Raw genomic sequence first — 23,207 nt, 5'->3', positions numbered from 1 at the left:
TCACTGCCAAATGATGGGCCAGAATGGAGTAGGATACCATCTTGCTTAAGTAGCAGAATATATTAATATATGATTCTTTCTCTGGCTCTGTCTCAGCTTCCCTGGGGAAATAAGTAAATTTGAGCCTGTGCTGTGCTGTGCTTAGTCGTTCAGTTGTGTCCGACTCTTTGCGACCCCATGGACTGTAGCCCGCCAGGCTCCTCTGTCCATGAGATTCTCCAGGCAAGAATACTGGAGTGGGTTGCCATGCCCTCCTCCAGGGGATCTTCCCAACCCATGGATGGAACCCAGGTCTACCTGCATTGCAGGAGGATTCTTTACCATCTGGGTCACCAGGGAAACCCCAAGTTTTTGTCTGAGGGTTGCTAATTATATTCACTGACTTCATGATAGGTATCACAATAGAAAAGTAGTCAGTTGGTCAACTACGTATAAAAAAACGAAACTAGGACACTTTCTAACACCATACACAAAAAGAAACTCGAAATGGATGAAAGACCTAAATGTAAGACCAGAAACTATAAAACTCTTAGGGGAAAACATAGGCAGAACACTCTCCGACATAAACCACAGCAAGATCCTCTATGACTCACCTTCCAGAATAATGGAAATAAAAATAAACAAATCAGACCTAATTAAACTTAAAAGCTTTTGCACAATGAAGGAAACTATAAGCAAGGTGAAAAGAGAGCCCTCAGAATGGGAGAAAATAATAGCAAATGAAACAACTGACAAAGAATCTCCAAAATATACAAGCAGCTCATTCAGCTATCAATACCAGAAAAGTGAACAATCCAATCAAAAAGTGGGCAAAAGACCTAAACAGACATTTCTCCAAAGAAGACATACAGATGGCTAATAAACACACTGAAAGATGCTCAACATCACTCATTATTAGAGAAATGCAAATCAAAACGACGAGGTATCATCTCACACCAGTCAGAATGGCCATCATCAAAAAGTCTATAAACAATAAATGCTGGAGAGGGTGTAGAGAAAGGGGAACCCTCTCTTACGTTGTTGGTGGGAATGCAAACTGGTACGGCCACTATGGAGGACAGTGTGGAGATTCCTTAAAAAACTGGGAACAGAATTGCCGTACACCCCAGCAATCCCGCTGCTGGACATACACCCCGAGAAAACCAGAATTGAAAGAGACACATGTACCCCAGTGTTCACTGCAGCACTGTTTACAATAGCTAGGACATGGAAGCAACCTAGATGTCCATTGGCAGATGAATGGATAAGGAAGTTGTGGTACATATATACAATGTAATATTACTTGCCTATAAAAAGGAGCACATTTGAGTCAGTTCTAATGAGGTGTATGAACAGAGTGAAGTAAATCAGAAAGAGAAAGACGAATACTGTATATTAACAATGATGGTACTGACGATTCTACATGCAGGGCAGCAAAGGAGACCCAGAGGTAAAGAACAGACTTTTGGACTCTGGAAAAGGAGAGGGTGGGATGATTTGAGAGAATAGCATTGGAACATATACACTACCATATGTAAAACAGATGACCAGTGTGAGATCAGTGCATGAAGCAGAACACCCACAGCTGGTGCTCTGGGACAACTTGGAGGGATAGGGTGAGGAGGGAGGTGGGAAGGGGGTTCAGGATGGGGGGACACATGTATACCTATGGCCCATTCATGTTGATGTACGGCAGAAACCATCACAATATTGTAAAGTAATTATCCTCTAATTAAATTAATGAAAAAAAAATCACCAGTTATACAGTAAATAAGCAAAAAATATTACTTCTGGACTTCAGTTTCCAGTAATACAGTAGGCAAAATCTTTCAGATTGACCCTCCTGCTGAGAAAAATTTAAAATACTGGATTAAAAAAGTTATTAAAAGAGCTGATAGCAGGCAAGAAAGACAGGGAAACATAGGTAATAAGATGGAAACCCAGAGAGGTAAGTAGTGTACCAAAGCAGCCTTTGACATTGAGAGTAGTGGCCAAATTGATGTGAACTTGAACTTCAGTGTCACACTTCTCTGGGGCATGATACAGGAGAAGAAACCAAGGGCCTGCCTAAAAGGCAGAGTCTACACAAAGTTCTCATCATAACACTGGGAACCCAAAGGGTTCTTAAGTCTTAAGGAACTGCAATGAAAATTGCTCTCTAAATCTTTGTACTGAGAAGAGAGAGAGGAGATTCCCTCAGGAAGATGTAATAATAAGCTGCCCCTTTGGAGCCTGCTGCTGCTGCTGCTAAGTCGCTTCAGTCGTGTCCGACTCTGTGCGACCCCATAGACGGCAGCCCACCAGGCTCCCCCGTCTCTGGGATTCTCCAGGCAAGAACACTGGAGTGGGTTGTCATTTCCTTCTCCAATGCAGGAAAGTGAAAAGTGAAAGTGAAGTTGCTCAGTCGTGTCCAACTCTTAGCGACCCCACGGACTGCAGCCTACCAGGCTCCTCCACCCATGGGATTTACCAGGCAACAGTACTGGAGTGGGTTGCCATTGCCTTCTCCGCTGCTTTGGAGTGTAGACAGCCCAAATTCACATTTCTTATAACACATATGGGTGTTCAACAAAACCTGAAACCAATAATCTAGTAGTTTTAGACAGGCTGGATAAGTACCTACAGCTGACAGATGAGAGCAAAAGCCAATTCTCTCTACACAAGGATCTCTACTCCAAATATCCAAGAATTCCAGCAAATAAAATTTTTAAAGGAATACAAGCAAGAGGCAAAATAAATCATGAAAAAGAAGGCAGGAAAGTACGGTACCATGAGTGAGAATTTGTAGAAAAAAATAAGAGCAAGGAGAAATAGACCTATAAAGATTTCACATATTAGACTATAAAACAGCTTATAAAAATTAAATAACGAATAACTTTAAACATACATGCAGGGAACAAGAAATTGTGAAAAATAGCCATACAGATTTGAAACAGAACTTTTAGAGGAGTTAAAAATAAATAACTCAAAAGGGGACTTTGGAATATTTATCAGAAGAAATTAATCAGAATGCATGAGAGAGACAAAAGTAAGGAAAATGTGAAAGAGAGGTTATAAGATACATAGAATAGCATGAGAAAACTAATCAGAATTATAGATAGCAAAGAGAAAGCAAACAGGCACAGGTAATATCTGAACACACAGTACAATAAAATAAAGTCAGAGGACATAATTCAGTCAACATGAATTCATAATTCATGTTCACAGGACATGTTCATTCCAGAATATAAATACAAAATATCAAATAAGAAACATTGAGTTTAATCCAGAAACATAAGACTGCTCTAGTATTTAGAAATCAAACAATAACAAGAAACATGGAAATATGTCAACTCAGTAATTGCAGAAAAAGCATTTGAAAAAACCCCCACACCATTCATAGTATAAAAACAAGTACTCCAAATCTTTAAGAAACATCAGCATAGGAGGGACTACCTTAACCTGATAAGAGCAACTATTATGTTAAAATATATGAAACTGCTGTTTTTGTAAGTCAGAAATGGTCAAATGCCACCAATTTTTATATTTTTCAATCTAATACGAAATGTTACAACAAACATCATAGTCAATGAGGACATCCTAAAAGCCCTCTCTCTGATACAAGGTGAGGGGCTCACTCATCACTTTCATTTAATACTGTGCTGATGTCTTGATCAAGGCATTAGGGCATGAAAGAGAAACATAAGGCAAATTGGAAAGAAAGAGATCAAGTATCATTATTCACAGGGGATGTGATTTATGTTTCTAAAAAAAGCCTAAACTATGCACGTATAAACCAAAACCAATAGGAGAGTTTAACAACACTGCATGCCAAGTTACTTCAGTTGTGTCCGACTCTCTGTGATCCTGCCTGGCTCCTCTGTCCATGGGCTTCTCCAGGCAAAAGTACCGGAGTGGGGTGCCATGCCCTCCTCCAGGGAATCTTCCGAGCCAGGGATCAAACCCGCGTCTCTTATATCTCCTGCGTTGGCATGCAGGTTCTTTACCACTAGTGGCACCTGGGAAGTCCATTAATAAGATTACTAGACTATATGTATATACACATATATCTCACATATTTTTTTATCAATTAAAAAATAGACTGGGATGGGGAACTTCCCTGTTGGTCCAGTGGTTAAGACTTCCCCTTCCAAAGCAGAGGGTACAGGTTCAATCCCTGGTCAGGAAGCTATGATCTCTCATGCCCCACGGCCAAAAAACCAAAAAACAAAACAGAAGCAATACTGTAACAAACTCAATAAAGACTGTAAAAATGATTCACTTCAAAAAATCTTTAAAAAAATTTGGAGGGCATGAGATTCCCATATACGTGCTTAATCATTCAGTCGTGTTCAACTCTTTGTGACCCCATGGACTGTAGCCCGCCAGGCTCCTCTGTCCATGGGGATTCTCATGATGTGCTCTGCATATAAGTTAAACAAGCAGGGTGACAGTATACAGCCTTGACGTACTCCGTTTCCTATTTGGAACCAGTCTGTTGTTCCATGTCCAGTTCTAACTGTTGCTTCCTGACCTGCATACAGATTTCTCAAGAGGCAGGTCAGGTGGTCTGGTATTCCCATCTTTTTAAGAATTTTCCACAGTTTGTTGTGGTCCACACAGTCAAAGGCTTTGGCATAGTCAATAAAACAGATGTTTTTCTGGAACTCTGTTGCTTTTTCGATGATCTGACGGATGTTGGCAATTTGATCTCTGGTTCCTCTGCCTTTTCTAAATCCAGATTGAACATCTGGAAGTTCACAGTTCACGTATTGCTGAAGTCTGGCTTGGAGAATTTTGAGCATTCCTTTACTAGCATGTGAGATGAGTGCAATTGTGTGGTAGTTTGAGCATTCTTTGGCATTGCCTTTCTTTGGGATTGGAATAAAAACTGACCTTTTCCAGTCCTGTGGCCACTGCTGGGTTTTCCAAATTTGCTGGCATATTGAGTGCAGCACTTTCACAGCATCATCTTTTAGGATTTGAAATAGCTCAACTGGAATTCCATCACCTCCACTAGCTTTGTTTGTAGTGATGCTTCCTAAGGCCCACTTGACTTCGTATTCCAGGATGTCCGGCTCTAGGTGAGTGATCACACCATTGTGATTATCTGGGTCGTGAATATCTTTTTTGTATAGTTCTGTGTATTCTTGCCACCTCTTGTTAATGGCTTCTCCTTCTGTTAGGTCCATACCATTTCTGTCCTTTATTGTGCCCATCTTTGCATGAAATGTTCCCTTGGTATCTCTAATTTTCTTGAAGAGATCTCTAGTCTTTCCCATTGTCTTGTTTTCCTCAATTTCTTTGCACTGATCACTGAGGAAGTCTTTCTTATCTCTCCTTGCTATTCTCTGGAACTCTGCATTCAAATGGGCATATCTTTCCTCTTCCCCTTTGCCTTTTGCTTCTCTTCTATTCACAGCTATTTGTAAGGCCTCTTGAGACAACCATTTTGCCTTTTTGCATTTCTTTTTCTTGGGGATGGTCTTGACCACGTCCTCCTGAACAGTGTTACAAAGCCCTGTCCATAGTTCTTCAGGGACTCTGTCTATCAGATCTAATCCCTTGAATCTCTTTGTCACTTCCACTGTATAATCGTAAGGGATTTGATTTAGGTCATACCTGAATAGTCTAGTGGTTTTCCCTACTTTTTTCAATTTAAGTCTGAATTTGGCCACCTGATGCGAAGAACTGACTCACTGGAAAAGACCCTAGTGCCGGGAAAGATTGAAGGTGGGAGGAGAAGGGGACAACAGAGGATGAGATGGTTCGATGGCATCACTGACTCAGTGGATGTAAGCTTGAGTAAACTCCATGAGTTGGTGATGGACAGGGAGGCCTGGCGTGCTGCAGTCCATGGGGTCACAAAGAGCTGGACATGACTGAGCGACTGAACTGAACTGAACCCCAAAGAGGACTATCTTGAATAAGTACATCACCAGCCAAACCCCGTTTCCACCCCTCCGGGTTCCTTTGTTTTAGAGATCTTGGTTGATTTCAATAACTGACCACTTGTACTCTTGTCTTCCTGTGCTTTACATTCCCCCTAGCCCTCAAAACCCTAGGCCTCCAACCTCGACCCCAATAAAAGCAGGTATTCCGTGTAATTTCCAGGTCCTGTAAGTAATAAAACTTAATTTTTTCAGCGCTTTCTGATGGTTACTGCTGAAGGGCATCTTGCTGTCATAATAAAACCCCCAAGGGCCAGTCCGCCCACAGCACTGGTTACTGATAGGCTGAGACTGGCACAAAACAAAACGCTCTACAGCAATGAAGATGAACAAACTAGAAGTGTGTGCTTCAACACAGGTGAATATCACAAACGTAGTAGAGAGCAAAGTAGAGAGTCACAGACGATTACCTACAATACTTGGCCAGGTTTAGTCAGGAAGTTCATTTGACTTTTTCTGTAACATGGAAAAACCCAAGCAAGCTTTCTGGCCAACCCAATAGTTCCACTCAGACTTCAAAAGCAGGCAAAAGTGGGCAAAGGATTAAATTCTTCAGGAATACATTCAAAGTTGGGAAAAAGAAAAGCAAGAAACAAGTCACACAAGATTCAAATAGCAGTTACTTCTGGGGTGGTGTCTTAGCTCAAAAAACAAAACCTCTATCACTCACTGCTCTGAAGGCTGCAAGGTCTGAGATCAAGGTACAAGAAGAGGTGGTTCTCAGTGAGGGCTGTTTTCTCATCATGTCCTCACAAAGTGGAGAGAGGGCCAGCTCTTCTCCTCTTCTTTTAAGGCTACCAATCCATTAAGAGACTTCCCAGGTGGCACAGTAGTAAAGAACCTGCCTGCCAATGCAAGAGACTCAGGTTCGATCCCTGGGTTGGAAAGATTCTCTGGAGAAGGAACTGGCAACCCACTTCAGTATTCTTGCCTGGAGAATCCCATGGACAGAGGAGCCTGGTGGGCTGCAGTCCATGGGGTCGCAGAGAGTTGGACACTACTGAAGCAACGTAGCACACATGCACACAATCCCATCATGAGGGCTCCACCCTCAAGACCTAATTACTTTCCCTAAGGCCTCACCTCCAAATACCATGACTTTCAGTCTTCAACATATGAATTTTGGGGGCACAGTTATTCAATCCATAGCAGGTAGGAAGGGCTATGCCATCAGGAAAGGACCACTGGGGGTTGCTGAAGTATTGGCAATGTTTTATTTCTTAAGCTACAAGTGGCACACTGGCATTCACGTAATTATTCTTTAAACTCTACATACATATTTTATATGCTTTTCTATATGAAATATAGATTTCAGAGTTAAAAAAAGGAGTGATATCAAAGTCCCTCCGGCTAATCTCAATCAATGCATTGATGTCTTGAAATTTATGACTCTGTTTATTAATATTAACTGAGAAAAGAAAGGCACTCCTGATTTTCTCAAGCTCCTGTTTTCCCCGGCTAGTGTTATGATTAAGAGTTCTCAATCCTCGGAGAACCTAAAGGCCAAAAGATACTAAGAGGGCTGACAGCAGGGGCAGGTCTGGTTGCTGCTGCTGCTAAGTCGCTTCAGTCGTGTCCGACTCTGTGCGACCTCACAGACGGCAGCCCACCAGGCTCCCCCGTCCCTGGGATTCTCCAGGCAAGAACACTGGAGTGGGTTGCCATTTCCTTCTCCAATGCATGAAAGTGAAAAGTGAAAGTGAAGTCGCTCAGTCGTGTCCGACTCTTAGCGACCCCATGGACTGTAGCCTACCAGGCTCCTCCATCCATGGGATTTTCCAGGCAAGAGTACTGGAGTGGGGTGCCATCGCTTCCTCTGCAGGTCTGGTTAGGACCCCGCAGATATATATTCTCCCTCTACTGATCTGGGTTCTCAATAAGGGCGAGCAGTCCTGCAAGGGTGATATCCTCAACTCATATACTTACAGCTTTTAGAGAGCAGGGGTGGTTCACTGGGGGACCGCGCCAGTCTGTACGAACAGAGTTTAGGTCCAAATGACTAAGGTGGTGAACACAGGCCCAGAAGGAAAGGGATTCCAAGGCTCTCAACCCAGATGATTTGGAGAAATGTGTAGACATCCTCAGATGGCACAGAAAAAATATAAAGCCCAATATGGGTTTCTTCACAATAAACAATATCCTCTGCCAGTCACCATGGGCTTCCCAGGTGGCATTAGTGGTAAAGAACCTGCCTGCCAATGTAGGGGACATAAGAGATGCAGGTTCCATCCCTGGGTGGGGAAGATCCCCTGGAGGAGGGCATGGCAACCCACTCCAGTATTCTTGCCTGGAGAATCTCATTGACAGAGGATGGGTGGGCTACAGTCAATTGGGGCACAAAGAGTCAGATACAACTGGAGCAACTTAGCCACGAGCGCACACCAATGACCACAAGTTGAATATGCATAGGATTCACTAGGGTATCTGGTAAAATTGCGGCACAATAGATGTGAGGCCCAGCATGAGAGTCTGCATTTTCAACTAGCTACCAGTTGAGAGCGACAGGGCTGGCCCACTGAGCATATTTTAAGTAGCAATATCCTGGAAACCACCCCCCAAGAGTGGACACACCAACAGACTGTTCTAGCAAACAGCACACTGGTGAGTCTGAGCTAGTCTAATCCCTCTGACAGGCTTTGAGGTGGGAGGGACACCCTGAGAGACACAGTCGGTAGGTGTCAGGGTTGACAAGTGATCTCAGCTCTGGAAAGGGGGCTGTGCTTTTATAAATTCATCTGTATAATACTGAACAGAGTTCAGCCCATATTCAAGAGACATGACTCCTGCTTTTGTGTGTCTTCTTGACAACACATAATCCCATTTCTCTTGTATCAGAAAGCATTGTTTTTTAATATTGAACCCAGTGAACAGGAAGCTTCTCTGCATCATGTGTTACAGGATATGCCTGTGTGAGTCACCTGCCTTCCAGCAGAAGGGCATGATGAACCTCTGCTCATTCACGTCATCTCTGAAGATAATTAGTTTTCATTTTCCCAAAGCTTGATGACTGTGTAGGAACACAAGTCATGACACTTTGCTTTAACTTCCTCATTCTTGGGATGTGGGGTTGTATCTGGGCATTCTCTGGGGTATCTTCCAACTCCAAGAATCCACAACTCTAAGAGAATATTAAATTCTTCATGCTACAATCTGTGCATGCAATAGAACTTTCTTTTCTAACATGGTAGGCAGCATGCTTACAAAGACACATTTCAGAGTTTCTAATAGGAAGAATCACCTGGGCTTTGGGTGGAGCTTTGAGCAATTAACATGGACAGATCTGAAATGTGCCATGTAATCCAGGGACACTAGAGACACAGAGTCTACTTCAGGCACGAAAGTGAATCATGACTTTTAGCGATTTAAAGCACTGACACTTTCAGAGAGCACTTACAATTTAACAGGGAGTTGTAAGTGCTATACGGCAGGGGAAATGGTGCGCCTTCCTCCAGGATGGTCCCATGGTTACACATCCCCTGCAATCCGCAGCCCCCAGACCTGGGTGCCAATGCGCCCCTCCAGGAACTGGCTGACTATACCTGGTGGGCATGCCTGGTTACCCCTTCTCACCTAGGGTGCAGGGAGCATGGACAGCCCCCACTTGCTGCCAGCTGTTTTGTCGTTTCTTTGCTGCTTTCCTGGTCTCTGATGGTTAGGATTATCCCAGAAAACAGAGGCTCTCAAACTTTGGTATTCAAGCCCTAAGGAGAAAAATTTGGAATAACTGTCAAAATTATTAAGATACATTGGTCTCTGGTTCCACGATTCTACGTTTAGGATTTTTTTTTCCCCTGGAGTAACACTTGTCCATACATGAAATTATATATGTTATTCACTGTAACAATGTTCATAACAGCAAAATAATGGAAACAACTTCAATGTTCATCAGTGATAGACTGGACAAATAAATTAGAAGATACTCTATAGGTGTAAGAAAGAAGGAGGAAGAACTTTATATAATGATATGGAAAGATTGCCAAGATAGGTGTGAGGTGAAGTAAGCAAGGGACCAAACAATGCCTATAATATTAAAGTGAAAGTGAAAGTCACTCAGTCATGTCCGACTCTTTGCGACCCCATGGACTATTCAGTCCATGGAATTCCCCAGGCCAGAATGCTGGAGTGAGTAGCTGTTCCCTTCTCCAGGGAACCTTCCCAACCCTGGGATCAAACCCAGGTCTCCCACACTGCAGGTGATTCTTTACCAGCTGAGCCACCAGGGAAGCCCAAGTATAATATGCTATGGTTTCTCTAAAATGTCAAATAGTGGTGGGATGCTGGAAAACACACATTTGTGTTTATTTTCATATGCATACATAATGTCCTGGAGTATACACACGTAAGACGCTAATAACAGTGGCCACCCTTTGGAGGAAGGTGATGATGGATGCTGACCGTGAGGATAGCGGACTGCAGTAGCCTAGTGTCTTCTCACTGATTTCCTTTCTGTGCTTTCAATTTTGAATCATGAGACCAGCTTACTTCTTCAAAAGTTAAATATATATATTTTAGACATTTAATGAAACAAAACTCTCATGTTCTAAGGAGTCTCCTAGGGTGTTTTAAAATGCTGATTTTTAGGCCACATCCTCAGATGTTCCAAAGTCAATAGGAGTTGATTTGGGTGCTTCTGATGTAGATGGTTCTGGAACCAAGGAACTCTGGGGCGTATAGCCACAGACTACACTCATGCAACAGCTATGTTTTTATTGAACACTGCATACATGCATCGGTCCATTTCATAAATTATGCTTTATTATATTAAGAAACAAAACACATTTCTTATCTTCTGTGACTTGAATATTCAGCTTACTACATTGGATTTGACTTAATGTTATACAGGCCAGGTACAATGTAATAGAAGCACTGGGAACATTTCTTGAAAAATAAGAGTACAATTAATGAGCACGCTTCATAGATAGAATTTTACAAGGTCACACAGTTAAGTTTGCACATTTAAAAGGATCTGAATCATTTATATTATTATTGTGAATTTCTTATAAATAATTCATTACTCTTAGGAGTCTAGGCAAAGCCAAGCCATGACATTATTTATACTTGTTCTGAGTTATTTAATACAGTGCACGTTTTTAATGCAATAAATATTTACAGTTAAGAGTAACAAGTACAATTATAATTTACAAAATATGAATCTAATATTTAAAACAAAACAGAAAATGACATTAAATAAGTTTGTGCCAGATATTTTTACAACTCACTGAATTGACCATTTAAACAAATTTTATTACCAAAACCCTGTTGACTCAGATGCAAAAACGTCATGTTTTAATCAGTTAAGCCAAAATTACAGGAAAAAATTTTTCTTTAAGAAAATGAGTTTAACTTCCTTAATGTTGTCAATATCAATAGCTAAAATTGAAGTAAAGTGATGAAAAATCTGGATTCACTACAGGCCCAATTATATAATGCAGTCTGAACACTGAAATCCTGGATTATACCAAAATTTTCAAGCTTGTCTGGGAGTTAATCAGGTGTTGAATGTGTGAGGTTTTACTGTCCATTAAAATGGTCCTTTTAAAAGACCATAAAATTATGTGCGTCCTTCCATGGCACTATATGGCTCTGGGAATGAAATTTAAATTTGAGGGGAAAAGGAAAATAATCTTATCTTCTAGAACACGAGCTGAGAGACAGCAGAGAGGCAGAGGCATCTGGGATTATAACAGGGCCCTTAAGGTCAGGCACCCAGACACCCAGGTCCACATCTGAGCCCACGACGTGGTCCCTTAGTCCAGGAGATAGTTTTGTATTCAAGGCTATTCATGTGGCCGGTGTCTCCAGACTTCAGGAACCATCCACTGTCATGTTTTACTCTTTCTTGGGGAAAGTAAGTGGCTCTACCTCTTCCTGACACCTTTTCCTCAACTAACCCTGATCTGAAGAAGGATGCCTGGACTGACTACTCTCACTGGGGTGCTCTCTGTGAACATGGCCCTTCACCAAGGTTTTCTCCTCCTCAGTAAGTCACAGAACCAGGGCCACCAACTGCAACTGAATTGTGTCTCTGGGGGCAACTGAGCTAACGGACTTCCTTGCCCACTTATTTTGTGCTGTGCTTCAGCTTCTGTCCTTAACTTACGTGCTTACAAACATCTTTGGTGCCCTTATTGTATATTACTTGACATTATCACTAGTTCAGGCCTTTAGACAAAATGCAGAGTGGGTCTATGAGGTTCCATGAACAAACTTCTCATGTGGCCTGGATTTGGGGAGCAACACTGAGCAGTTGAACAGATGAGGACATAAGACAGAGGCAGGCCCAGGTTAATGCTCTGTCATTCAGTTGTTCCAGGTGGCCCTGGAGCCGTGAATCAGTCCCCCTGCACCTCGGCTTCATCTTCTGAATGTTCTTCAAGGTGCTGGTGAGGATGAACAGCAATGTGCTCAGCACTGCATGTGACACATCCTTGGGGCCCGGGGAAGTTGAGCCCCTTCCTTCCAGCACTTCTAGAATGGCAGAACTCCATTCAGATGGAGAATGCTGTTCCAAGTAGTATGCCTCTCTTGAGGCAACCAGTGATGAAACCACTCACTCCCTTGTGCCAAGTTAAATAGACTCACTTGGGCAAGAGACTGTCCTGTAAAATGGGTGGCAATGATCAGCTGTTCTTCAATAGGCACAGAACGGGCCATGAGAATGAATGAGATCACATTACATCGAACCACATGAAATCACCTTTCTGAACATCAGTGTGGGCCAATAGCCAGGTTCATGCTTCAGCCTCATAGTTCCCTAGGCCTTTTAATCTAATCGTGGACGGTCACGAGTCAATGTCCTTTACAAATTTCCACAGGAAAGGATGTACAGCAGCTCTCTGGCCAGCAACAAAGGCTTGGATAAGATGAGTCAATGAGTATAAAAGTGCTTTACAGACCATGAACACTAGGTCACTGCAAAGCCTTTTTTGAATTAATTGTGGATATGTAATACTTCAACTGAGGATTTCTGAAACTTTTTAGAAATTTAGATAAATTCCACCGAATGCATTTCTGATGTCAACTTTCACATGAGAAAAGCTTGTTCTCAGTGTGCAATCTGTTGACTGCCAGTTAATGCTTAGCCCTCACCTAAAAATGGGTGTTTTTGAAGGCCAAAATCATGGTAAGAGATTGCTTGATATGATGATTGTGTTTGTGTTGGGCCTGTGGGGCAGGAGGTGGTTGTTGAGGTGGGGGCTTAGAGAAATGACCATCTAGATTCAGAATGAAGTAGAGTTTGTTAGGGCTTGGTTTCATTGACTAGCTCACACAAAGTTTGGTCCCAGGGGAGTGACTAATTCCTTTGTTTTCATCTGTTAATCCATTTTATGAAAATTCAGTCAAATATTAGACAAATAGGCCAAATGTGTTTCATTCTGCCCAACAACCCAGGGTTAATTCTAAACTACTCTGTGATGACAGCTCCTTCCTGGTGTGGGTGTGAAGGTCACAAATGGCAAGAAAGTTTGTACCTCCCCATCTAATCACAAGAGTTTGTACAATTATACCACTCTTATACAGTCAGGTCACCAGAGCATTGTTTCTACCTGGCTCCTGGGAAAAATGATTTAGCTATCTTGATTTAGCAGTCCATAGATTGAGGATGTCATTCTTGTAGTCCCCAAACAAAGCTAATCACTATTATCAAAAGCTACTTGGCACATGAATAGACTCCAAAAGCAATAACTGGCTGCCACTTTGGGCACAAATGAAGACTTTTAACTTAAGTGGGCCCTGTGGGTAAGTTCATTTATTTCTATTCAATGTATATTTTCATAACAAGCTGAACTTGGTTTGTGCGAAGGAGTCTCTAAACTGTTTGTTTATCCAAGGTTTCTCCATCCTTCTAGAGGAAACCAAACTGTGGAGCAAAGCAGGGAAATCCAGGGCTTGTTAATGAGGCAGAAGATCATGTTCAGTGGGGGAGCGTGAGGGCAGTTAGAAGAAGAGGATTTGGCCATTCACATTTATGGGGAATCATCATGTCAATGACAAGGCGGGGCCTTGTCTGCGCAGGGCAGGGAGGACCATCTTGCTCTGGAAAATCCCTGCCTGCAGCAGCCCTTGGTGGGAAGATTGCTTTGTTTATTGCTTAATCTATCACTGTTGAGCTGCCTGCCTCGGGGAGGCTCAATTTAAGATAGATTGAAAGGTAGTGTCTGTCAATTGAATAAACACAGATGGTTTTCTACAGCCAAAATTGATTTTTTTCCCTCCTCACCAAAGACATAGTGCTAAACGTGATTATCTTTGGAAGCCAGGCGTGAAATGTCTTAGCTCCAGCCCCTGCCATGCTAAACCCTAACACAGACGTGATACCGCATGGGGGCTTGGGTGTCTCACACTGTGATTTTAGGTTCTGGAGGTAAAATAAAAATTTGACTTCTCTAGAGAAGGGCCTGGCTGAGTTCATTCCACTGAGAAGGCTGGCGTCATCAGTTGATTCACAAAATAATGTGACCAGTCCTATAGGTCACTGTCTGGCAAAGACCTCCTCCAACCTTTTCATTCAAGAGTCTCAAAGAGGTGATAAGATTTGCCTAAGAACACATAGCTAGAGCTAGATATCAATCTTCTGTTTATTCAGAAGCTAGAAAGGAAGCCAAAGTCTATGCCTATGATGTTAACTGGAGGCATTAAGATAAGTCCTACTCCCAAAACATCTTTGGAAGCAGGTAGATCAGAGATGCTTGAACAAGTCATGCTAGGAAAACAGACACTTTAGCAACTAACTAGGTATGGAGTCACTTAGACTCAAGAGTTTTGAAGAAAGCTAAGGGTAAAACTGTGAGCAGCAGTTCAAGATAACAGGTGCATGGAGGGTGAAGAACTGTGAACAGGAAGAGTACTCTTTGCACAATGAGGAGATCAAGTAATGTGTTTTCTACTGTCTCTTTCAGCTCTAATTACAAAATACAGCAAGCTAATGGGACGTCATTCATACAGATTATTCCAAGCGATGGAATTCTCTATCTCCTTCCACTCCACTAATGTGAACATGCGTGTAGAATGGCGTAGGATTGGATTTCTCAAGAGGAATTGTTGCAAAGGTGGCAGAGGCAGGACAAATGCGGGCAGGTGGTTACATACATGCTTTAGAGACAGACCTAGAGATGATGGGGCTCAGAGGATCTTAGCAATAGGTGGAACTGTCTTCTCATTCTAGAGATTTTAAAAAATGATACTCATATCTATATATACACACACACACATACATGACTAGAGACAGAGCTGGGACATCAAGCTAAAAATCTTGGTTCTTTCAGCTACACTACCTGTCTTCTTTTCAAATGGCCCCATGTAATATGGAGTGCCAGGAAAGCAGGTGTGTACACTATATAAGTGCATGTGGCAAACAGAAGTGCAGAGGTTCATTCCAGCTAACACAATTATAGGTACGGATCTTGACAACAGTCTTGGTCCCAGCTCCTAAGCTGAAACAAAAATCTTATGAAATACGCCATGTGGAAAAGAGAGCTGGCTCTTCTATCTCACCTGGATAGAGAAACGGAACTAAAACTGTCTTAGTGTGTGAGGGCTACACATGAGGGCACATTTGCAGAATTTGGATTCATCTGAAAGTGGGTTAACACATTTGCAACCTAGCAGAATTGGCCTATCCTTGAGTAAAGAAAAACTTGATTCAGGGTTTCTAAAGTAAGAGAGTCAAATCCTTTTACTCAGTTGGAAAACAAAGGAGATTTAAATCCAGTATTTTCCTGTACATGGGCTGTTTTATAAATATACTTCATAAGTAGAAACTTAATGTATATATATCTGTCTTTCAGTCAGTTCTTAAACCTGAGACCCCTACAACTTTCTCACACATACTGAGACTGAAACATATATTACTGACATTGAATTCATTTCCTGCCACAGACTTTACCTAAAGCAGACATTAAATGTAAACATGTTTCTATTTCCACTCCAATATGATCCTTTTCGTCTCACATTCTTCAGCGTAGCAGACAAGGACAGCCAAATAGACGTCAATACAGTTGGCTGAAAACCTATATGCCTAAAATAAATACTTATTATGCATCTTTATAAATTTTTGATGAATAAATAACATAATCAATCCCACCCACCCCCCAGCCAAAGGATTTCTCTAATATGGTAATGGCACCACAGATGATTATAACTGGGTAATAGCAAAAAGGACCTGCACTGAGTCAGAGCTGTCACTCCACAGGCACATGTGGGTTTGATATATGTGTCAGTGTGTTTGGTTGTGTTTTTGCCTTAAAATGATGTGGTGAGTGTTTTTCCTATATCCTCAGCTATGTCTTTTAAAAATAATCGAAACTCAGGGATTTGTTTGAAATTGGCTTCCAGTGTTATCAATTTGGGGACTGTCCTTTATACATGGGACTCTCCGAGGGTTGGCTTTTCCCATTACAAGTGTAAAAATAAGTCCCTTGGTTTGTGATTATAAATATTCCTGAAAAAATGACTCAAATCACATTCATAAAGCACTCGCTTCTGCTTAAAGAAATGGCAAGGGGCAGTTTTTCAGAAAGCAGTCAGTGTGCAACTTCTCTGCTATATAAATCTGGTTGTTCAGGCAGTTTCTCTGACTTAGTTGAGCACATCTGTATATCTGGGTTTAATGCTTAAAATAAAGATTTCCTATTTGTTCCCTTTTCTTAAAAAGGGAAAGTTTGTTCTACCTTCGAAGCAGCGTCCACAAGTTGAAATGGAAAATGCAAGCCGTGATAGGCCTTCCAAGTGACCCATTTGGGCCTCTCCTCTACCCACCCAGATCACTCACAAGCCTGCCAAAGGGTCTTCGGAGGGTACAGAGACAACCAGCAAAACAAGGGCTCCTCACCAGCCATAAAGCAAAACCAGGGGGGCAGGGTCAAGGATGAGTCTAGACATACCCCTCGTGACAGATGTTTCCATTGATGAGGCTGAAGGTGGCGGCGGAGGGGTTGGTGCTCTTGAAGGAGGTCATGCAGCTGGTACTTCTGCCGGCACTGTGAGACCGGCTCATCAGGCCAGGCCGGCAGCAGAGGAGCTGGGTGTTGAACTGCTTCCTGAAACTCTTGCTCAGCAGGTAGAGGGCAAAAGGGTTCACGCAGGAGTTGGTGAAGGCCAGAAGGCGGGCGCAGATGCTGGTGATGAAGTGGAGCATGGAGGTGTCCACCTCGGAGTAGTGGTAGGAGCGATACAGGTAGATGATATGGTTGGGGAGCCAGCAGAAGGCAAAGAGGCCCACGAACACCAGCACTGTCTTGGCCAGGCGCTTCCTGGATTCGATCTGAGGACAGAGTCACACGCAGAGAGACAGAGGGACCAAGGGACAGGGTGGGGGATGCAGAGACAAAGATGTGGGCAGAGAAAAAGAAGGGGAAAATGCATTAGGGAAATGGACGAGCTCACAAGGCCCAGAAAATGAGTTCCATAGGAGAGAGAAGAGAAGAGAAACAGAGGAGAGAAAAGCAATAGAAACAGACAGAAAAAGAAAACAGTCAGAAACACAAAAAGGCAAATGCCAGGAAGCAGAAATGAATGAGCAGAGTACAGTGAGAGCAGCTCTTTAAACAAAGTTGATTACACACTTGAGTGGACTGCACAATGAAATTCTAGTAAGTGCCCTCTTTTTCCTCAGGAGGGCATTGGTGCAGTTATCAGCCATATGACTTCATGTCTTCCTTGGCTCCACAGTTAATAATTTCTTCTTCCCTCTGATGCTTAAAAAAGGACCAAGCTTTGTTCTTCCCCATTGGCCAAACTAAGATAACTGCCTATTACTTTTTTTTTTTAATCTCAAGTTATTTCTAACCTATATAATATAGGAAGAGTCTCAAACAAAAGCGGGCTGAGCTTCTCCTTCTGTTCCCAACTCACTTTGCTACGGCAAGAGGAAACATCATTCTCCTTCAAGAATTTGGTATACAATGAATGTTCTCCACTGAGAGCTCCTTCAAGCAGGGAGAGAGTTTCACTGAGGACTGCTGCTTTCCCCCCATAATTGAGTGGAAAAAAAAAGAGAATTTTAGAGGTGAAGCCTCCAACTAAGTCGGCTACACATTTTAAATGAGGGGAGAGTCTTTCTGTCTTTCCATCATAAATACCACTCGATCTACATTTGGACTAGAAGGCCAAAATTGCCACAGAGGAGAAAGCCAGAGTCCGTGGTTTCTACCATTTATACCTCAGGATGAGATTATGGGGGTGATGGGGGACTGGGGAAGAGAGGCTAACAGAGATGGAGGGCATCCTGCATTCTGGACCACCTGGGGGTATATATGCTCCTCTTGTCATCCTCCAACAGCCTTCTAATATAAGGGTTATTACCCTCATCATGGGTAAGAAACTCAGAGAGGGTAAATGAGTAGGTCAGGAAGCCTGGATTTGAACTCAAATCAATGTGAACCCATCTTAATCAAACTACTTCTTTTTCTTCAACCACCCTCATTTTCCAGCCCTTTCTGCCTTATCACATATGGTGACCCTCTTCCTACCCAAAGAATGCGACTGGAGTTTAAAGCAGGCACATCCTCTGAGACACTACATTTTATCTTTTAAAAAACACTAACATGCTTTTTTTTTTTTTTGGAGAAGGCAATGGCACCCCACTCCAGTACTCTTGCCTGGAAAATCCCATGGACGGAGGAGCCTGGTAGGCTGCAGTCCATGGGGTTGCACAGAGTCGGACATGACTGAGCGACTTCACTTTCACTTTTCACTTTCATGCATTGGAGAAGGAAATGGCAACCCACTCCAGCGTTCTTGCCTGGAGAATCCCAGGGACGGGGGAGCCTGGTGGGCTGCCGTCTATGGAGTCGCACAGAGTCGGACACGACTGAAGCAACTTAGCAGCAGCAACATGTTTTTCAGATTTTTCTCAGAAACAAACCCATACTCCAAAGCTTTCAGGTTCTCAGCACCTCACTAAACCTAGCCTTAAGTAAAAGAACAAGATTCTAAGGGACATCTGAATGCTGAGTCTTCTGCAGCTAGGAGCCTCTGTTTACCATCTGGCCACAGATCACTCACCTCTTCTACTGTAGAATCAGGCAGCAGGACCACCTAAATATGGAACTTGTCAATGGAGTCCTACACATAAGCAAGGGATCGAATCCCCAAGGAGGAAATGAATTACTCCTAAGCACCCACCTGCTTCTTGACATGTATATTCCCTTCCACGGGGAGATTGTAGGCACTCTGGATCAGATTTCTGGCGATGAAATAGTAGTAAACAGAGATGATCGACAGTGGGATGATGTAGAAGACCAGGAAGGAAGCCATGGAGTGGATTTTGGGATGCAGCTCATTAGAGTGTGGGTATGGGGCACAGCTAATGAAGGTCCGGTTGGTGCTTTCCTCATGGAAGGGATGTAGGTCAGAAAACACGGCCTCTGGGATGGCCAGCAGCATGGAGACAATCCAGATCAGTGCAGCTTTGAGGCAGATTTTCAGCAGGGCATGGGAGGCCTGGATATCCATTGGCCGCACGATGGCTTTGTACCTGGGGCAGAAAAGAGGGAAGTTGCTTAATACTATTACCAACTGGAAGCCAGGATCTGGACTAGGGCAAGGCCAGGGAGGCCCCTAAGGTGCGATACTTTAAGAAAGGTCATCCCAAGGCCAACTCTGAACTCATAGTGAGCGCCTCCTTAAATGCTGCCCACCAAGCTCGTTGCTCACCTCATCCTAGCCCGGCTCTGAAGGATGTCCCCCTCTCCCCATTCTCTCTTGATTTTAAGAATACTTCTCAGAAAAGCTGAAGCTTCTTTTATTTTCTTAAATCACAGAAATGAATAACAGAGCTTGTTTAACAAAGGACACTGGAACAAGACGGTTGGTTGCTTTTTGTTTTTTGGGCAAAGCTTTCATTTTGAGTATTTAAATGCAGTTTAGGAAACTTTAGTCACTGAGTATTTACAGACACCTCTTTTCTTTCTCAAAGGTTGAAGAACACATAGTTCGCTGAAAAAGTTATACACAGATGCATCGCTGTAATTATCAAACTAATTGTTCCCCTGCCCTCCTACTCTCTTTCGGCCTTATCTTCTCTTGCAGTATGCAGGTAGAGCTCTGGGGAGCAGACACTGAGATGAAGTCAGGAGGACAAAGAGTTTATTGTTGATGAACACGTATGGGGAAAGGGGAGGAGGCAGGACTGGGCAGAGGGAGCTGTCAGACCCTGAGGCAGACCTGATAAGGTGTACACCAGCCAAAGTGACCAACCATCCAAGTTTCCCTGGGCATTTCCCAGTTTTAGCACTGGAAGTCCTACATCCCAGGAAATTTCTCAGTCCCGGTAACTGTGACAGCTGGTGACCCTGCACCAGCCCAATGGGAAGCTCAGAAGCAAAGATTGCCCAGTGGGGGAGTCCTATCTCAGTGGAAATGGCCAAGCCCTTGTAGCACCACCTTGCTTGGTTACTGGCTGGGGCCACCCAAAAGAGGGTGATCTCAATTGCTACCTGGTTCTGTCTCTGGGCAGGAAGTGCCCAAGAAGAGCATGACCATAGCTTGAAAGCTGAAGTGGACCTGGAAGGAGCTGACGTCTGGAGGTTGCCAGCTACCCATACAACACCTACCACAGTGGGCCACACACCTATTTTGGGCCCATTTGTCTGAGAACCCACTAAAAGATGAACTTCTGGTGGGCAAAGACTGGGTCTTTATCTATCTTGGTATCTATCAAGATCTGCACACACTGTACAAACATTTGTTCCACTGCACATGAGCTGCTATAGTGTAGAAGTTGACATGAGTTGGAACCATCTACGTGTGAGTGTTCAATGCTAAAAATGCTGTGTTGACACCAGGTTCGGCCTCTGATATTCTTTTGTATCATGGCCTTCAGTGAGAGAGGTACAGTTATCTCCACTTGTTTCCAAGTTGGCTAAACCTCCACTGAGTTGCCATTCTTGGCTGCATCCTGACCGCTCCCTCACTTGCTGCCTCCCTCCAGGGAAGGGGGTGTGAGTTTGAGAAAAGGAACCTGGCCTGTGCTTATCTACGTGCCCCTAACTAGGAAAATGGTGCCTCTGATACAGGCGGTTGGTGTCTGCAAGTCCATTATTGCTGTGGACCTAGGTCACAGTCTCCAAACAGCTTTATCAGATGGAGAAGCAATTATTTTTTATCATCATCTGTCTCATTTTTATATCTAGTTCTCTGTTCCCACTTCAGGTAGGGAAGAAGAGGAGACTATTTATCAGATATCCCCAACACTCCAGAACAACACTATTGTCCTGCTTCAGTATACCTGCGTGTGATTTTCCATCCATAATTTGCATTTGTGCACTTAAAACAATTTAAAAAACAAACATTTCAAAAGTCCTGTGGTGCTTTCTCTAGTCACTAATAATTTCAAACATTTTAATTTCTAATTTAAAATGAAGGAAAGGAATCGATATTTTTAATGAAAGATATGTGAACATCCTCAGCCAAAGATGTATATAATTAAAGATATCTTAGGTAAATCAATTGGAGATAAATGGGTAGTCACAAGTACCATTAACTCTCCAAGGGAAGGTGATCCCCTCATGCATGAAGCGGAAGCCAGAGGGAATGGCTTCCCTCCTTCCCTCTTGGGAATCCTGTATTCCTAAGTGCAAAATGCCATGAGATATTGAGCTACTATTTCAAATTCACAACTTTTAAAACATGTAAGATAGTATAAAACATTTCTTTGATTGCTTTGTCAGAAAAATAATTTGAATCTAAATCTAAATTAGCCTCTGGATCTATGTACCAGTTTTCAAGAAATGTGGGGATAGAAGAACCAGCTAGATAATGCAGTCAGTCAAATCCTGAAACAGAAAATTCTACAGGAATAATGACCCCATTTTTTTCAACAAATATAAGGCATAAAAAAGCAGTGAGAACGGTTACAGACTGACTGATATCAGTAGCGCAATGTGTAGACCCCTTTTGCGTGATTTAAAATTTAGTTTATTTTTCAGCCATGCTGTGCAGCATGTAGGATCTTAGTTCCCTGACCAGGGATCGAACTCAGGCCCCTGGCAGCGAGAACAAGAAGTCCTAACTACTGGACAACCAGGGAAATCCCTTCTTTTGGATTCTGATCCAAATCAAACAACCGTAAGAAGACATTTTTGAGACTACTGAAGAAAATAAAATACAGATTTAGTACTGGTGATATCAAGGAATTATTTTTAATGTAATGGGTTTAATAGTGGTATTGTGATTCTGTTTTAAAAATACTTTATTAAAAACACACCCTAAAATATTTACCAATGAAATAATATAATATCTATCTAGGGTTTGCTTTAAAATATTCATATATCATTTGTATAATTTAAAAATAAGTAAAAATGCATTGCAAACAATTTTGTTATGGAATATTAATAAAATTTCAAAGAAATTAAGGAAATCCCATTCACTAAGCTCTTGACTTATGCCAGGCAGAGAATAGCATCTACGTGATCTCACTTACGTTTTAACAGGTAGGTGCTATTATCCCTACTCTACAGTGACAAACTGAATGAAATGCAGATGGTTTCAGAAGTGGTGAGGTCAATATTCAATTTAAACCAAGTCTGTTCAGGATACTACAGCTTTTTCAGAAGAATGCTCTGGGTAAATTCTTCCTAGAGATAAACAGATCAGCCATTTCACAAATGTGTATGTAACATACCAAATGTTCCTTGGAAGTCTAATGGTTCTGTAGAGCATGGAACATATCAGTCTATATCTTCTGGTTTAGACTGCTCTGCCTGGAGCTCCCAGTGAAGGGAGATCCCCAAGGGGTGGTTCTTGTTTAGGAGTGATGGCCGGCTGAACTAGGGTGGATACTCAATATTGTAAACCAGCCAATAAACTGTCTGGCCAGCTACCAGAGAGCCTCTCTTTGTCTTAAGCATTTAAACTGAAAAATTGAGAGGATGTAATCAGTCAATCATAGATGCTACAAATAAAAGGTTATGATGTCAAGGAAGCAATCAGGGCAAGATGAATAACCAAAGTAGGTAGAGTGAGAGAAGGAGAATGAGGGAAACATAAAAGAAGAAGCTGAGATGATGTGGCCCTGAGTCCTACAGAGGGTCCTTGGTTCCTGGCCCATGAACTACTTTTGAATGTACAAGAGGTGTCCTGTTATAATCTTAAAATTCTCGTGTTCCCTTTTCACTTGAGTTGGTTTAAGTGGCCACCATTCGCTATCAACAAAAGAGCCTTATCTAGAACAATTAGACATGCTGGTCATTTAAAGCTATCATCAGATTTTATTTCCAGGGTCATTTTGCGTAAATTATCCCCTGCTTGCTGTCCTCTGAAAGAATGAGCTGTCAACTTTCAATTGTTCTCAAGACA

General features: G+C 42.5%; 1 protein-coding gene across 1 annotated transcript in view; it reads right to left on the bottom strand.

The window, feature by feature from the left end:
• Positions 1-10,648: 10,648 nt before the first annotated feature.
• Positions 10,649-23,207, bottom strand: part of GRPR (gastrin releasing peptide receptor) — a 43,644-nt gene continuing 31,085 nt past the window's right edge. Inside the window, exons 2-3 of the mRNA XM_027534712.1 lie at positions 19,035-19,386; positions 10,649-17,172 (exon numbers count right to left, since the gene is read on the bottom strand). Of these exons, the coding sequence (XP_027390513.1) occupies positions 16,783-17,172; positions 19,035-19,386 (742 nt within the window). The 3' untranslated portion in view covers positions 10,649-16,782. The remainder of the gene's footprint in view (positions 17,173-19,034; positions 19,387-23,207) is intronic.

This window comes from Bos indicus x Bos taurus, chromosome X (assembly GCF_003369695.1).
Source record: "Bos indicus x Bos taurus breed Angus x Brahman F1 hybrid chromosome X, Bos_hybrid_MaternalHap_v2.0, whole genome shotgun sequence".
In the NCBI taxonomy this organism is placed as follows: Eukaryota; Metazoa; Chordata; class Mammalia; order Artiodactyla; family Bovidae; genus Bos; species Bos indicus x Bos taurus.
Note: the sequence above shows the minus strand (reverse complement) of the source record. Positions and strands in the feature narration are given on the sequence as shown.